The 17742-nt window shown below is 42.4% G+C and overlaps 2 protein-coding genes across 3 annotated transcripts in view; both read left to right on the forward strand.

Moving 5' to 3' along the window:
• The first annotated feature begins 410 nt into the window (after nucleotides 1-410).
• Nucleotides 411-3275, forward strand: LOC132841258 (transmembrane protein 250). Of its 2 annotated transcripts, none has more exons than XM_060863534.1 (2): nucleotides 411-558; nucleotides 1529-3275. In XM_060863534.1, the coding sequence occupies exon 2, from the start codon at nucleotides 1727-1729 to the stop codon at nucleotides 2144-2146; it is 420 nt and encodes a 139-aa protein (XP_060719517.1). In that variant the 5' UTR covers nucleotides 411-558; nucleotides 1529-1726; the 3' UTR covers nucleotides 2147-3275. The 2 variants fall into 2 exon arrangements, with proteins under 2 accessions (XP_060719517.1, XP_060719518.1); XM_060863535.1 differs by lacking the exon at nucleotides 411-558 and adding an exon at nucleotides 710-909.
• Nucleotides 3276-6334: 3059 nt separating this feature from the next.
• Nucleotides 6335-17742, forward strand: part of LOC132840662 (nucleus accumbens-associated protein 2) — a 38217-nt gene continuing 26809 nt past the window's right edge. The window contains exon 1 of the mRNA XM_060862494.1: nucleotides 6335-6765. The gene's annotated coding sequence lies outside the window, so the exon portion shown is untranslated. The remainder of the gene's footprint in view (nucleotides 6766-17742) is intronic.

Consider the following 17742-nt stretch of genomic DNA (forward strand, 5'->3'; position numbering starts at 1 on the left):
ATTTCCCATAACTTTGCTGCCGATCTTTATGATGCTCTTCTTACAGGAAAATCTTATAAAAAATTTTTTTTTACAGCTACAGAAGTGAATATTCAATATAAAAACACAAAGAATATGTAATAAAACATCTAATAATTAAAAACTAAATTATACCTCCAGCAATTTGAACACAATTCCGTTTCATTTGATCTTGTAATCTTTTTGTTTATGTAGAAACCTCGTTGTTTGTGCTAAAAAGAATGTTTTATTCGTGGTTTGTGCGTTAGATGTTCCCCTTTTATTCATTCTAAAAGTTTTATTCATTATAAAAACCTGGAACCTTTGCACCTCTTTACGCTGTTTCCCGGTTTCCATGGAAACCCTTTGCTCACATATTTTACGACAAGACGTGTTTTGCTCTGCTTGACAAACCGCTAGCCGATACAAGCTAACTGGTGTTCGGCTTTTCTGCTTTTGTTTAAATGTCCGTTTCGCTATTTAACGATACTACTTTTTGCTGCACGGGAATCATTTGTACAGGACATCTGCTCTGGTCTAGAAAATGTCCCATAATATAAGGTACATGTATTTTATTTTATTTAAGGTTCAAACGCTTGAACGCTAACTTAGCTAGCTCATTTGCTTACATCATGACCCGCCCCCTGCACCCCGATTGGCTGATTTGGTCGCGCATCTTGGACTGCGATTGGCTACCATTGTTTTCCATCACGTCCTAGGATTGGCTGATTGGATGGAGCGCTCTTAGCCATTGCTGGGGCGGATTTGTTAGCATGACTAGCACAAAGAACTAGCTGGTTTATTTAGATTTAATGTTAGGAATAAATACATTTATTTAAATATTTAAAGAATCCAGTTAAAACAAGAAATGCAGACAGACACGTATTTAACACGTTACAAAATGATTTTGCGGTAAGTCGTTTTATTTTAGAGCTCAGTAATAAGTGGGTAATTGTGTGTTATTACTATGGTAACAAATTATAATTATTCTGTGTCAAAAACGCACAATTCTTATTAATTCGTTTAAATAATAAATCAATAATTATACCAGTATAAAAAAATAGTAATAATAGTACAAATAGCACAAACATTTAATTTATATTTTAATATTTTAATAACATTTGTTTTAATATTTAGGGCAACATATCTGCTTAATTATTAAAAAAAATATATAAAAATATTAGGATTTTTATTCCCTTAATCTGTACAGGGTTTTATAAAGTGACATTAAAGTAAGTAACGTGTAACACAATTGCGTCGTCACCTGAGGTTCCTTCTGATCCCCACATAAAGAAATGGCAGATAAACCCATGACCATGGTTGTGTCTTATCCTGTTATGTAGTCTAAACATGTATAGAGACATTAGGATGAAAAATAAAGATTAGAAAGTAAGTAAGTGATCGTTGGTGTGTGGACAGGCCACACGTACAAATATGAGTCATTTGTTCTAGTCAGTGTGGGTTTATTTATTTATTTTATGAGTTTTCCAAAAAGTAACATCTTTTATCCAATGATCATCTCTTTATGCAGAATTCTACTTTGAAGTGCAAAAGGAGATGGAGGTGAGCCGAGGACTCACGCGTCGGACATGAGCGTGACGGGTATTCATCCTGTATCTGCACACGAAACTTCAGACCTGCCACATCCCGTAACCCCGCCATGTCATCGACCCATGTGGCGTCGACTAAGTTGTGATCTCACTCTGCGAGGGGCTCGTCCAGCCCACTCATGCCCGTGATCCCGATCCCGAGGCGGGCGCGCTCCTTCCACGGCCCCCACAGTACGTGCATGCACTCGGCCTGCGTTCCGGCACGCACTTCCCAGCTGCTGCGCACCAACTACAGCAACTTTGACCTGTACCTGAAGTCGCGCTGGACGTACGGCTTTGTACGCTTTGTCCTCTACTTCGGCTGCAGCCTGCTCACGTCGCTCCTGTGGGTGGCGCTCGCTACTCTGCTGTGTCTCGAGTATGTGTGTGTGCGCATTGTCCTGCGCCTCCAGTACAAACTCTCGGTCATCCTGCTGCTCCTGGGACATCGCAGGCTGGACTTCGGCATTATAAACGAGATCTTCATATACAGCATGCACATCACCATGTTCCTGGTGGGAGGACTCGGGTGGTGCTTCATGGTGTTTGTGGATATGTAGACGGTTTAAAGAAATGTGGAAAGTAACATTTACACACAGTTCAATCAGTGCCAAATGTAGTCGATCAGCCAAGATCTGATTGGGACGTGAAGGTTTAGTTTTGAACTGTGGATCTGAGGCAAACCCAAGAAACTCAGAATGAAAGTTTGTTTCACACAAAATATATCTAAATTCCTCATGAATCTAAGTGTAAATTAACTGTGGATGTGAATCTCATGCTTACACTTCATATCTATTCACTACTCATCCAATATGATTTGATTCATCACAAATACAATATGATTCACTTCTGATCAGATATGATTCAGCGTTGATACGATTCACTTTAGCACTGATTCAGATTTAATTCTGCAAAAGTTAATGGGTGGTGTTTAGGTGGTGTCATGAGATCAAGGGTAAAAAAAAACTGTACAAGATGGCCAGCACATTTCAGCGTTCAGATACACGGTGATGTTTTGTTGCGTTTAAAAATAACAGGAAGTCAGACTGTTTGTGTCACTTAGGATCAGGACGGCGTTATGAGACTGTAGTTATCTACGCTGGCCTTGTAGCTCCGGTGCAACACTGATGAGTGAAACATCACACACGCACCAAATGTCTTGGCTGATCGAACTGGCATGAAGTGTGTAATTTTTATAAACTATTTCTTTAAACACTTTTAACACAACACTAACTAATACTAATGTGCCAACTGTTTACTGCATGACAAACTCCGGACTGTTCCGAGTGTTGCTGACTGACTTCTGTTGGGGAAAATGATCACCAACTCGTTCACATTCCGTATGATTTCAGCATGCTCCGGTGGTGATGTCCTAGTCAAGGTGCAGTCTGTGTGTCTTCATTGTTAACCTCAAAGCAGTAATTGTAGCTTTAAAGGAGAAGCTCAACGAGGCTGAATTCACTAAAACGGTGTCACCTGAAATCTTTTCTTTGGTAAATAATTACCTCAAAGTCAATCATAGACTCGTCTCATTGTTTAAAAAAGGCTGTAGCTTGTTGATGTCATTCAGGAAATATAAGGATATAAGGATTTGGGAAAGAATGTATGGAAAAGATTTCAGATGCCTCGAGTCGACTGGGTGAGATTCAAATCTGTTCATTCGAATAAAAACTCAAATTTCCATGTGTACTACAGACACTGATTATTGTGATGGCTTGTTGCAGGCGGCGCGGAAACACAAGTTAATCATTAGCAGGTCACATGATGTGGGTGGGAATAAAATCCCAAAGATACTCTACATAATTACACATAATTACATGCCTCTGGTTGTAATTAATCCCATCCTATTAGAGCTTCCGTGATTTTTTAGTTATATTAATCGTAGGTTAATTTAAAAAAAGAAATAATCAATTGGAGTGGGAGTGTCGTGAAAGTTTTATTAGTGTGAAGCAAGTGTCATGTGCATCACTTGACCACACAAGGAAAAGAGTTTAGTACGGCGCTCAGTGGCTATCGGTGTCATATGCCTCACGCATCCCTCAGACCCTTTCTATTTGTTAACTAAACATAGGCACTCGGGACCGTCGGGTCCAGCAGAGTGAGCTCACGTCAGCCCATCACGTCGCACACTTCCTCTGACGAACACGCGATCAGCCTCGTTGGTGTCTCCGCTGTTCTGCTGTGCCATGTTCATTTGTTCATTCATCTGTTCACCGAGTTCACTGGACCCTCAGGAACTGCATTTTGTAAAAATAAATTTATTTAAAGCTTAAAATAGTCTGTGGGTTTTTCGTTGTTGCATTTTTGTGAATATATGAGCTCACTATTACCAACTACTGCCGAGCAATACAATAAAAATATATCCTGAAGCATCTCTATGATAAACACCGAATCATAAACTGAAAAAGTGCAGCAACGTTTACAAAAAATAAAAAGTCAAAGATTCACCACAGAATTCAAACATCAAATTGACTGCTGAGTATCAGGAAAAACCTGAAAGATGGTTCTGGTCATGATGTTTATTATACTCTCAGCATCACTCAGCTCTGATCTCCAGAAGGTTCCGTATCTTTATAGCATTATATATAACATTATATGAACATCTCTGTGACTCAAATAGAAGATTTTTTATTCGTCTTGTATCGCAGCAATTTTCTAGCAGTTATGATTTTGTGTATTAATTAAAGAGCGAGGCGTCTGTCAGCGTCAGCGCTTTTTATCTGTTTACAGATACATTTGCATCCATAAAAACAAGTAAAAAAAAAAACATTCACCTCTGACACTGGAGACTCCTTCCTTAAATAAATAAAATCACTGAAAATTTTCTGAAAGCGTTCGCCGTACGCACGACGAGCCGTTTCTATAGAAACAAACAAGCGGAAATTTCATCCAGTGACCAATCGGAATCTAGAATTCAACATGGCTGTGATGTAACATGGTATACTGATTTAAACATGAACTCTTCATGGTGTTTGTTTTGGTTCTTTTTTGATGTAAAAATGATAAAGTGCGTGTTATCATAGAGCGTTAAAGTACTAGTTAACATATAAAGTCGAGATCTCATAACTCCGGCATACGACGTGAAACATTCTGCACTTGGAGAACGTGTGACGGTGTGAGTGAGCCTCACACTGGTGTGTGTACAGGATTGTGCGAGACGCTATGGGCGACAGCCAGTCACACTTTCCTTCACCACTTTTCAGCACTCCAGTACTTCTGGACCCAGTTTCTTAAAATTACTGTGAGAGAGAGAGAGACAGAGAGAGAGAGAGAGAGAGAGAGAGAAAGAGAGAGAGTGAGACAGAGAGAGAGACAGAGAGAGAGTGAGACAGAGAGAGAGAGAGTGAGACAGAGAGAGACAGAGAGAGAGACAGAGAGAGAGTGAGACAGAGAGTGAGAGAGACAGAGAGTGAGAGAGACAGAGAGAGAGAGAGTGAGACAGAGAGACAGAGAGAGAGAGAGTGAGACAGAGAGAGAGTGAGACAGAGAGTGAGAGAGACAGAGAGAGAGAGACAGAGAGAGAGAGAGTGAGACAGAGAGAGAGAGACAGAGAGAGAGACAGAAAGAGAGAGTGAGACAGAGAGAGAGAGAGTGAGACAGAGAGTGAGAGAGAGAGAGAGAGAGACAGAGAGAGAGTGAGACAGAGAGTGAGAGAGACAGAGAGAGAGTGAGACAGAGAGAGAGAGACAGAGAGAGAGACAGAAAGAGAGAGTGAGACAGAGAGAGAGAGAGTGAGACAGAGAGAGAGAGAGATGCTTGCCCGATTCTGATTCTGGTTTCTCATCTGAACCTGTCACTTCCACTACACTGTCCATGTAGGTTCGATCACTGCAGCCTTTATGGTGTTCTGCAAAAGTTTTGGCACCCCTCCTTTCCGCCACGGAATCCCTCGGTGTAGCAGACGCCTCGTTAAAGCCGTCCTTTTGCTCACCCAGTGGCTTGTGTGAACACGAGAGAAAGCCTTTGGTCAGAAGGAGCTCTGACACTCACACACCTGCGTATCCCAGGGGAAGACGTGGCCTAATGGTTAGAGAGTTTGACTCCTAATCCTAAGGTTGTGGGTTCGAGTCTCGGGCCGGCCACGACTGAGGTGCCCTTGAGCACTTAAGTGTTTCTATAGCAACGGCTCAGTCACAGACTTCTAGAGCCTGTAACGGATTTTTAAAAAATGACTGATTGTATATTTAACATTTATGGACGGAGTCTCAGGTGTCAAAGGTACGAGTGTTGCTTTAAAGCTTTCCATCATCTTTATCATTAGTCACAAAAGTTTAGAACAACCATTTATAGCTGCCGTGAGGTACAACGCTGGAATGTGAACTTCTTTTGTGGACATTAAGTTCATAACATTAATATAACTATAAAGCGATAAAAATACTCCATGATGGATGGTTAACTTCTGCACGTTGCTCTGCAATGAGAGTTTTAATCTTAACGTAAGGTAGCAAATGCAGAAGTAAGGAGGGTGTGAGGAAGAGGAGGAGGAGGAGGAGGAGAAGAAGGAGGAGGAACAGACTGCATGAACTCCAGCGTCGTGATCTTTTGCCTTGAGCATCCGAGCATCATTGCTGAACTGGACCTGTACTGTGCAATGACAATAAAGTTTTCTCTATCCATCCATCCATCCATCCATCCATCCACCTATCAGAGAGAAGCGAGAAAACACACAGAGTCGGAGCTGTGCCTTTAAAACACAAACACACTCCCTACAGGACTGTAGCATGATGTCATACGCTCTCCATGTGAGGAGCAGCAAATCACTTCCTGGAGAGAGAGAGAGAGAGAGAGAGAGAGAGAGAGAGAGAGAGAGAGAGAGAGAGAAGTTAAAGTGAAGGCAAACTTTACAGCAGGGATTGTGACGCAGTGGTGCAGATCAAGCTTTTTTGAATTGAAGTGAAGTGAAGAGAGAGAGAGAGAGAGAGAGAGAGAGAGATGGGGAGCGCGCGGGACAGCGCACAGCGTGCACACCGAGTGAGGCGAAGTGAAGCGCGTGCTGCCGTTCTTCTTTCCTTCTTTTGATTTTTTTTCTCTCTTTCATTTTTTTCTCTTTTCACACAAAGTTCGGTCTCGGGCTCGAGCCGCAGTGACGCAATCCCCGTTCCAGCGCGCGCCGTTTCTGGCTTCTCCGCCTGTGACGCACGATGGGTGCCATGTTTCATTTCCTACTTCACTGATTTATGTGAGTATTTAAAGAAAAAAAAATGAATGTATTATTGATATATAATATGGATTATTAACCCCCCCCCACACACACACACACACACACAATGCGTGTTGTGCTTGTTCTTATTTCTGCTTTTTTTTTTTTTTTCTCTTTCAAATGTATGAAAATATCAAATATAAGTTTGCGTCCTATAATAAAATGAAAAATTAAATAAATTAATTAATTAATTAAATAAATAAATAATGAACCGAATGGTGACAGTTTAGAGTTTAGAGCCACGGACTTGATCTCACAACCTGAACATGAGCGTCTGCTGATGACCACAAACTGACCTGATGATCAGGGCTGAAGTTTTTAAAAGTTAGCTGTTTTGGTTCCTCTGGGATTCTTTCCATTGCTGATGGTTCTGCTTGGAGCTTTTTTTTTCTGCTTGGAGCTTTTTAAGAAAACAGGAACTTCACTAAGTTCTCTGTAGTTCCAGGAGAAGCTTTATGGATCAACCAAAGGATGGCTGCAAGAAAAAAGGAGAAGAAATCCTAAATAATGAGTTCAGTCATTGTCCCAGAGCGTGTGGAACGTTGACACTTGTACAAGTCGACTGAGTTAACAACACTCTTTATTTATATACTCATTTCAGAAACAGAAGAATCGGAGATTTAGATGATTAGAAACGGAGCGAGGGGTTTAAAATGAAGCTGGAGATCGTTTGTGAATAGAAATGATGTATAGAATTATTGGTTTTGGATTTGTGACTGTGAGCGATTAGGATCGTTAGGACCTTAACGTGAGGAGATCGTGTTTAAAGTCTGAAAGAAAAGTTTTAAAGATTTTATTAATCGTTCCGTTGTGTTGATCAGATATCACAGAATCAGACGTGTGATCGGACTGATTAAAGAAACGCAACTGAGTTGAAAATAGGATTAGAATTTTTTTAAGTGTCTTCACTTTTTTTTATGAATGTTTCTGTGTTATAGATGTGATTATACATTATGTCTGTTATACATTATAGCCGTAAAATCAAGGTCGTTTTACTGAATTAATCCCCAGGAATAAACACGTTAGCTACACAGTTTAGCTACACCAGTTTAGCTACATCAGTTTAGCTACATCAGTTTAGCTACATCAGTTTAGCTACATCAGTTTAGCTACAGTACATCAGTTTAGCTACACAGTTTAGCTACATCAGTTTAGCTACACAGTTTAGCTACACCAGTTTAGCTACATCAGTTTAGCTACATCAGTTTAGCTACATCAGTTTAGCTACACAGTTTAGCTACATCAGTTTAGCTACAGTACATCAGTTTAGCTACACAGTTTAGCTACATCAGTTTAGCTACATCAGTTTAGCTACATCAGTTTAGCTACACAGTTTAGCTACATCAGTTTAGCTACATCAGTTTAGCTACACAGTTTAGCTACATCAGTTTAGCTACATCAGTTTAGCTACATCAGTTTAGCTACAGTACATCAGTTTAGCTACACAGTTTAGCTACATCAGTTTAGCTACATCAGTTTAGCTACACACTTTAGCTACATCAGTTTAGCTACACCAGTTTAGCTACACAGTTTAGCTACATCAGTTTAGCTACACCAGTTTAGCTACACAGTTTAGCTACATCAGTTTAGCTACACCAGTTTAGCTACATCAGTTTAGCTACACCAGTTTAGCTACATCAGTTTTGCTGCACCAGTTTAGCTACATCAGTTTAGCTACATCAGTTTAGCTACACCAGTTTAGCTACATCAGTTTAGCTGCACCAGTTTAGCTGCACCAGTTTAGCTACAGCAGTTTAGCTACACAGTTTAGCTACATCAGTTTAGCTACATCAGTTTAGCTACACAGTTTAGCTACATCAGTTTAGCTACATCAGTTTAGCTACATCAGTTTAGCTACATCAGTTTAGCTACATCAGTTTAGCTACACAGTTTAGCTACATCAGTTTAGCTACATCAGTTTAGCTACAGTACATCAGTTTAGCTACACAGTTTAGCTACATCAGTTTAGCTACATCAGTTTAGCTACACACTTTAGCTACATCAGTTTAGCTACACCAGTTTAGCTACACAGTTTAGCTACATCAGTTTAGCTACACCAGTTTAGCTACACAGTTTAGCTACATCAGTTTAGCTACACCAGTTTAGCTACATCAGTTTAGCTACACCAGTTTAGCTACACAGTTTAGCTACATCAGTTTTGCTGCACCAGTTTAGCTACATCAGTTTAGCTACATCAGTTTAGCTACACCAGTTTAGCTACATCAGTTTAGCTGCACCAGTTTAGCTGCACCAGTTTAGCTGCACCAGTTTAGCTACATCAGTTTAGCTACATCAGTTTAGCTACATCAGTTTAGCTACATCAGTTTAGCTACTCCTCACACCGTCAGTGTGTGTTGTCGCTGTGTCATAATGACTATCATTTGATGTTCCACCAAACTCCTCTCATAAATGGAGCTTTATGATATTAAAGCTTGTCTAATATCACCTTCCTGTGTCAGATGTAAACTATACGTAGGATTAGAGATTATTGATCACAGTAATTAAGAACGTTTTCAATAAACGTTACGCTGTATGATGGAGTACAACTGTAATATAATGTAGTAATACTGGTGACATAATTCAGTTAATTTACGCTGTCAGGACTAACGCAGTAACAACAGCATCTGAATACAGACAGACAGACAGACAGACAGATAGATAGACAGATAGATAGACAGATAGATAGACAGATAGATAGATAGATAGATAGATAGATAGATAGATAGATAGATACTTTATACATCCCAATGGGAAATGAACAAATTTCAACAGTATCCACAAACTTAGGCAATGCAATAAACGCTAAACAAATTAAAAGTAATAAATTTAAATAGAAACGACAAATGAAAATGTTTTATTTTGAGTAAAATTTATGAATGCAGTAAAACGACTACTGTGACTTTATGCAGCTTAATACTGATGTCATTACAGTGTCATTACTGTGTCATGGTTGTGTTTATTTAGGGTTTATATCTTGTAGTAAGCACTGTAATAACCTGTGTGATGTCCTTCATAGCTGTTGCTATGGTAACAGTAGTTTGTATATATTTCGAAGGTTTTTGTATTTAAAGCTCGCAGGCTCATTCGTTTTGCTCAGGAGCGAATGTAATAACGACAAACTTATCCTTTCACTTCTGGGTTTTGATTTTTGTTTCTCTGTCTTTATTTTTCTGACTGTGATGATGATCAGCGTCACGTTTCTTATTCCAGCACCATGAGACACGTCACGACAGGCATTCACGAGGTTCATGTGTTTCTGCATGAGGATTAATATTGAGGAAGGAAGCTAAGGTCATAGGAGAGAGTGTATGACCCATGACCGTGTGTGTGTGTGTGTGTGTGTGTGTGTGTGTGTGTGTGTGTGTGTGTGTGTGTGTGTGTGTGTGTGTGCTGCCGTCTGGTTTTGAGGACATGTGACTGAACACAATGCAGCCTTTCCTATGCGACTAGCATGTGCTCTTTATGGCATTTCCCTTCTCTCTCTCTCTCTCTCTCTCTCTCTCTCTCTCTCTCTCTCTCTCTCTCTCTCTCTCTCTCTCTCTCGCTCTCTCTCTGTCTTTCTCTCTCACTCTTACATTAACAACAAACCAAGTAATTTCATATATTATTTTTATTAATAGGATGTGACTGCAGCAGAAACACATCAAAATATTCATATGTGTGTGAGTGTGTGAGTGAGTGTGTGTGTGTGTATAAGAGTGTGTGCGTGTGTGTGAGCATGCGTGTGTGTGTGTATGAGAGTGTGTGTATGAGAGTGTGTGTGTATGAGAGTGTGTGAGTGTGCGTGTTTGTGAGTGTGCGTGTTTGTGTGTATGTGTGTGTGTGTGTGTATAAGAGTGAGTGCGTGTGTGTGAGTCTGTATGAGAGTGTGTGTGTGTATGAGTGTGTGTGTGTGTTTGAGAGTGTGTGAGTGTGCGTGCACGTGTGTGTATAAGAGTGTGTGTGTGTATGAGAGTGTGTGAGTGTGCGTGTGTGTGTGTATAAGAGTGTGTGCGTGTGTGTGAGCGTGCGTGTGTGTGTCTATGAGAGTGCGTGTGAGTGTGTGTGTGTATGAGAGTGTGTGAGTGGGTGTGTGTATGAGAGTGTGTGAGTGTGTGTGTGTGTATGAGAGTGTGTGAGTGTGTGTGTGTATGAGAGTGTGTGTATGAGAGTGTGTGTGTGTGTGTGTGAGAGTGTGTGTGTATGAGAGTGCGTGTGAGTGTGTGTGTGTGTATGAGAGTGTGTGAGTGTGTGTGTGTGTGTGTATGAGAGTGTGTGAGTGTGTGTGTATGAGAGTGTGTGAGTGTGTGTGTGTGTGTATAAGAGTGTGTGCGTGTGTGTGAGCGTGCGTGTGTGTGTGTATGAGAGTGTGTGTGAGTGTGTGTGTATGAGAGTGTGTGAGTGTGTGTGTGTATGAGAGTGTGTGTGTGTGTGTATGAGAGTGTGTGTGTGTGTATGAGAGAGTGTGTGTGTGTGTGTATGAGAGTGTGTGAGTGTGTGTGTGTGTATGAGAGTGTGTGTGTGTGTATGAGAGTGTGTGAGTGTGTGTGTGTGAGTGCGTGTGTGTGTGTATGAGAGTGTGTGAGTGTGCATGCACGTGTGTGTGTGTATGAGAGTGTGAGTGTGCGTGCGCGTGTGTGTATATGAGAGTGTGTGTGCGAGTGTGCATGTGTATATGAGAGAATGTGTGTGTGTATATGAGAGTGTGAGTGTGCGGGCACGTGTGTGTATATGAGAGTGTGTGTGTGAGTGTGCATGCACGTGTGTGTTTTAAGCGAACCAAAGCTGTGTTCAAAATTGTAACCTGTTTCTTGTGTGTTTAAAGTGAGTCTGGATCTGTTTTAATTATTTTATTTATTTTTGGAAAAATAATATAACTGAATTTATAAAGACGTAAATCACAAACACATGAATTTGTGTTCTTTTCTATGGAATTAAATGGAATTCCTGTACAGAAGATTAGAAGCGCAAAATGCTACAATAACGATATTGTGTGTGTGGTGGTGGGGGGGGGGGGGGTAATAAACCGTCAAGCTGATTACGAGCAGAACCCTAAAGCACAGTATGAAGTAAATCATGAACCGAGAGGCGTTTTATACACACCAGACTCCTCCGAGTCGCTCTGAGTAAACATCTGTATGAACTCAAGTGTGTGTGTGTGTCTGTGTGTGTGTTTGCTTTTGCTTTGCAGTTATTTTTTTTATCATTTTATATTCTTTGGCTCTGGAGAGAGCGGCATATTCAGCGAAGCGGGTTTTTTTGCTTTAGCTCAGAGAAAATCAGCTCTGACATCTTCCTGATATTCTGTCTGGAAATATCACAGCCGTAATCCAGAAAGCGTTCCTTCAGCCCTGTTCTGACGCTGCAGCGCTTTTTTTAACGTTCTACGATTATCAGGCGAGTCTTTATCACGGTTCTGAGAACTGGAAGGGAATCTTGGCATCTGCTGAGCTATCGTGTGTTCTCACACAACATACAAGGCCATGTTTCTGTTTCTCAAAGCGCCGTCTTTGGCTTGGCAGACGTCCAGCACTGAGATGACGCGGCCCAGCTGGATGTTTGCATCGTGTCCCCGGTTGCCCTTCATAGTCCAAACACCAACCAGCATTCCACATGGGAGGGCCGGAGGGAACGTGCCAAACAGAGGCGTTTACATTACATGCTGTACCTGATGTATAATCCTCTTAAACCCCACAGGGGCGTAGAGCTGCGTCCTGGAGAAACACCACGCACATTTACAATACAATTAGACTTTGGGGCCGTGTTATTTAATGTAAGACACAGGCATCCGATCAGAGGTCGTGTTACGGGATCCAGTCATGTGTCCGGTCAGGCATCTAATCTTGGCTCCAGTCAGGTGTCCAATCAAAGACCCCTTCAGATATCCAGTGAAAGGTTCAGCTCCAGTGTCCAATCAGGTGTCCGATTAAAATCGTCTAATCGACACCAGTGTAGCTTTGGGGAAATTAAGTGGAAACTTTTTTTTTATTTTAAACTCAGACATCCTTTTTAAGGATTTGAGGATTTTTAAGACATCTCATTTCCTAGACCTTGAAGGTCACCTGAACACAACTGCACAGACTTCAGGTGGATCCTGTAGGTGCCCAAGTTTGGGGCAGATCCTGAAGTGAAGCAGATCCTGAAGTGAAGCAGATCCTGAAGTGATCCTGAAGTGAAGCAGATCCTGAAGTGATCCTGAAGTGAAGCAGATCCTGAAGTGATCCTGAAGTGAAGCAGATCCTGAAGTGATCCTGAAGTGAAGCAGATCCTGAAGTGATCCTGAAGTGAAGCAGATCCTGAAGTGATCCTGAAGTGAAGCAGATCCCATTCAGTCATTTAAACTCGCTCTGCTTGTCAGGTTGGAGTCTCTGGAGTCTCCTTCCATAAACCTTAATAAACATCTCCTTACAGAAACCTTCACCAGACGAACACTTACACAGTTTAATGAAGAACATGTTTGTAATCTTTTCATCGGAGATCATGTGCAGGTTAGAAGGCCAAGCCAGTTTGTTTATTCCAAGCATGGCTGTTATGACATGTTTATGAATCTTTATAACAAGCACAGAGAGACGACAGTAAACAGCTTTACCTCCCAGTGGCCTCGGTGCTCTGTGTGTCACGCTGTTTATCCACAGAGCTTGTGTAGAACTGAGCTGTCAGGAGATAAGAGATATATGACGAGACAAAGACACCACTACGGCAGCGATTCAGGATACAAAACATACACACACAAACACACACACACTTTGTAGCACTTTTGTTTTATTATAGATGTAAAACCACATGGCGTTTAACTGTGGATGTTTTCACAGAGAAGCCCCACATCCAGATTTCCCTTTCTTTTAATTAAAGAAGGACGTGTTGATAAATTCTCTGAAACAGCAGCTCTGACAGTCTCGCAGGTTCTATTAACTCGCTTGTTCTGAAAGTGTGGTGTTTTGAGTGTGATGTTCTGAGTGTGGTGTTGTGAGAGTGGTGTTGTGAGTGTGACGTACTGAGGTTGGCTTTCTGAGTGTGACGTTCTGAGTGTGGTGTTGTGAGTGTGACTTACTGAGTGTGACGTACTGAGTGTGGTGTACTGAGTGTGACGTACTGAGTGTGGTGTACTGAGTGTGGTGTTGTGAGTGTGACTTACTAAGTGTGACGTACTGAGTGTGGTGTACTGAGTGTGACTTACTGAGTGTGACGTACTGAGTGTGGTGTACTGAGTGTGACTTACTGAGTGTGACGTACTGAGTGTGGTGTTGTGAGTGTGACTTACTAAGTGTGACGTACTGAGTGTGGTGTACTGAGTGTGACTTACTGAGTGTGACGTACTGAGTGTGGTGTACTGAGTGTGACTTACTGAGTGTGACGTACTGAGTGTGGTGTACTGAGTGTGACTTACTGAGTGTGACGTACTGAGTGTGGTGTACTGAGTGTGACTTACTGAGTGTGACGTTCTGAGTGTGGTGTTGTGAGTGTGACTTACTGAGTGTGACGTACTGAGTGTGGTGTACTGAGTGTGGTGTTGTGAGTGTGGTGTTGTGAGTGTGGCACTGTGAGTGTGGTGTTGTGAGTGTGGTGTTGTGAGTGTGACGTACTGAGTGTGACGTACTGAGTGTGACGTTCTGAGTGTGGTGTTGTGAGTGTGACTTACTAAGTGTGACGTACTGAGTGTGGTGTACTGAGTGTGACTTACTGAGTGTGACGTACTGAGTGTGGTGTACTGAGTGTGATGTACTGAGTGTGGTGTTGTGAGTGTGACATACTGAGTGTGACATACTGAGTGTGGTGTTGTGAGTGTGGTGTTGTGAGTGTGGTGTTGTGAGTGTGACGTACTGAGTGTGGCGTACTGAGTGTGACGTTCTGAGTGTGGTGTTGTGAGTGTGACGTTCTAAGTGTGATGTTCTGAGTGTGGTGTTGTGAGTGTGACGTTGTGAGTGTGGTGTTGTGAGTGTGGTGTTGTGAGTGTGACATACTGAGTGTGGTGTTGTGAGTGTGGTGTTGTGAGTGTAGTGTTGTGAGTGTGACATACTGAGTGTGATGTACTGAGTGTGGTGTTGTGAGTGTGGTGTTGTGAGTGTGACGTACTGAGTGTGGTGTTGTGAGTGTGGTGTTGTGAGTGTGGTGTTGTGAGTGTGACGTAGAGTGTGGCACTCTGAGTGTGGTGTTGTGAGTGTGGTGTTGTGAGTGTGGTGTTGTGAGTGTGACGTAGAGTGTGGCACTCTGAGTGTGGTGTTGTGAGTGTGACTTACTAAGTGTGACGTACTGAGTGTGGTGTACTGAGTGTGACGTACTGAGTGTGACGTACTGAGTGTGACGTTCTGAGTGTGGTGTTGTGAGTGTGACTTACTAAGTGTGACGTACTGAGTGTGGTGTACTGAGTGTGACTTACTGAGTGTGACGTACTGAGTGTGGTGTACTGAGTGTGATGTACTGAGTGTGGTGTTGTGAGTGTGACATACTGAGTGTGACATACTGAGTGTGGTGTTGTGAGTGTGGCACTGTGAGTGTGGTGTTGTGAGTGTGGCACTGTGAGTGTGGTGTTGTGAGTGTGACGTACTGAGTGTGACGTACTGAGTGTGACGTTCTGAGTGTGGTGTTGTGAGTGTGACGTACTAAGTGTGATGTTCTGAGTGTGGTGTTGTGAGTGTGACGTTGTGAGTGTGGTGTTGTGAGTGTGGTGTTGTGAGTGTGACATACTGAGTGTGGTGTTGTGAGTGTGGTGTTGTGAGTGTAGTGTTGTGAGTGTGACATACTGAGTGTGATGTACTGAGTGTGGTGTTGTGAGTGTGGTGTTGTGAGTGTGACGTACTGAGTGTGGTGTTGTGAGAGTGGTGTTGTGAGTGTGGTGTTGTGAGTGTGGTGTTGTGAGTGTGGTGTTGTGAGTGTGGTGTTGTGAGTGTGACGTACTGAGTGTGGTGTTGTGAGTGTGGTGTTGTGAGTGTGGTGTTGTGAGTGTGACGTAGAGTGTGGCACTCTGAGTGTGGTGTTGTGAGTGTGGTGTTGTGAGTGTGGTGTTTTGAGTGTGGTGTTGTGAGTGTGACGTACTGAGTGTGGTGTTGTGAGTGTGGTGTTGTGAGTGTGACGTAGAGTGTGGCACTCTGAGTGTGGTGTTGTGAGTGTGGTGTTGTGAGTGTGGTGTTGTGAGTGTGGTGTTGTGAGTGTGGTGTTGTGAGTGTGACGTAGAGTGTGGCACTCTGAGTGTGGTGTTGTGAGTGTGGTGTTGTGAGTGTGGTGTTGTGAGTGTGGTGTTGTGAGTGTGGTGTTGTGAGTGTGGTGTTGTGAGTGTGACGTACTGAGTGTGGTGTTGTGAGTGTGGTGTTGTGAGTGTGACGTAGAGTGTGGCACTCTGAGTGTGGTGTTGTGAGTGTGGTGTTGTGAGTGTGGTGTTGTGAGTGTGGTGTTGTGAGTGTGACGTTCTTGTCATGTGAGATTTCTTGGGGTTTTGTTTTTCAGGTGTATAAAAATTCTTTTTCACGTCTGATCTTAATCTAGAAACTTTTTTTCCTGTTTCTACACTCCTGTAAAGAGTTTTGAGACAATGTGAATTTTTAAAAGCGTGATACAAATAAATTGAATAGAATTGATCACATTATTCACACACACAAAAAAAATGTTGATCCCTTGTTGCAATGTTTTGTGATTTTTTCCATAAAAATATACATTTTGTCATTAAATATGAAAGGTCGAAGGTCAGACCTCGGGCGTGTCCCGGTGCGGTGACCTTAAAGGCCACGGCTCGGGTCCTGTGTGTAGTATTCAGTGTGTGTGTGTGGTGTCAGTGCCTGAAGACCTCCTTGTCCTGTATTAATAGCAATAAGATGCATCTCACTATGTGCACTATGTCACACGATACTGCCGTGTAATCCTTCAGTACGACTCCATGTACTGAACACCAGCAGGAACGAGACGAATTACAGGTTTAATATCACACTAATCACCCGGGATTTGATCCCAGACTGTAACATTATATTTAACCGGGTGTTTGTTCTCCTCACGTCTCCTCTTCTCTTTATGTTTCTCTTTTAGTTACCATTTTATTCAGAGATTAGGACGAGTTCTGTCTCCAGACTCCTAACGGCGTTTTCTCTCAAAAGAAAAGGATTACGAAAGATTAATTTAAACGTCTACGATGCAGCTCGGTCTGTTTATTACAGCTTTACACCTTCAGCTCCCAACCTTCACCCACCGCTACACATACGCTAACGGTATTTACTGCGTTAATTAGCTGTGTGAGGGGGTCACGGTGGCTTAGTGGTTAGCACGTTCGCCTCACACCTCCAGGGTTGGGGTTCGATTCCCGCCTCCACCTTGTGTGTGTGGAGTTTGCATGTTCTCCCCGTGCCTCGGGGGTTTCCTCCGGGTACTCCGGTTTCCTCCCCCGGTCCAAAGACATGCATGGTAGGTTGATTGGCATCTCTGGATAATTGTCCGTAGTGTGTGATAGCGTGAGTGAATGAGAGTGTGTGTGTGTGCCCTGCGATGGGTTGGCACTCCGTCCAGGGTGTATCCTGCCTTGATGCCCGATGACGCCTGAGATAGGCACAGGCTCCCCGTGACCCGAGGTAGTTCGGATAAGCGGTAGAAGATGAATGAATGAATTAGCCGTGTGTTGTCAGGCGCGTATCCTGATCCAGATCTCATTGTGTTTCTCATCGCGAATGACTGAGAAAGAATGAAACAGAAAAAAGAGAGAGAGAGAGAACAAAATTGGAGCTTTCAGAACTTTCCTAGAAGTGTCTTTAACGATATCGAAGGATATTAAGAAGCTAGAGACGGAAACACTGCAGTTACGATATAGAGTAAAGATACAGAGAAAGAAATGATGAACTGAATTAATAACAAGAAAAGGCTTGAGGATAAAAACAATCAGAAAGAAGATAAAAGGGAACTATTGATGTGGTGTGTATGAAAGCTGACGAGCGGCGAATAAGAAGGAAGTGTGTAACCTAAAGCTGGGAGGAGTTCTGCTTGGTTTATGGTACTTTTAAA

This window comes from Tachysurus vachellii, chromosome 26, assembly GCF_030014155.1.
Source record: "Tachysurus vachellii isolate PV-2020 chromosome 26, HZAU_Pvac_v1, whole genome shotgun sequence".
Taxonomy (NCBI): Eukaryota; Metazoa; Chordata; class Actinopteri; order Siluriformes; family Bagridae; genus Tachysurus; species Tachysurus vachellii.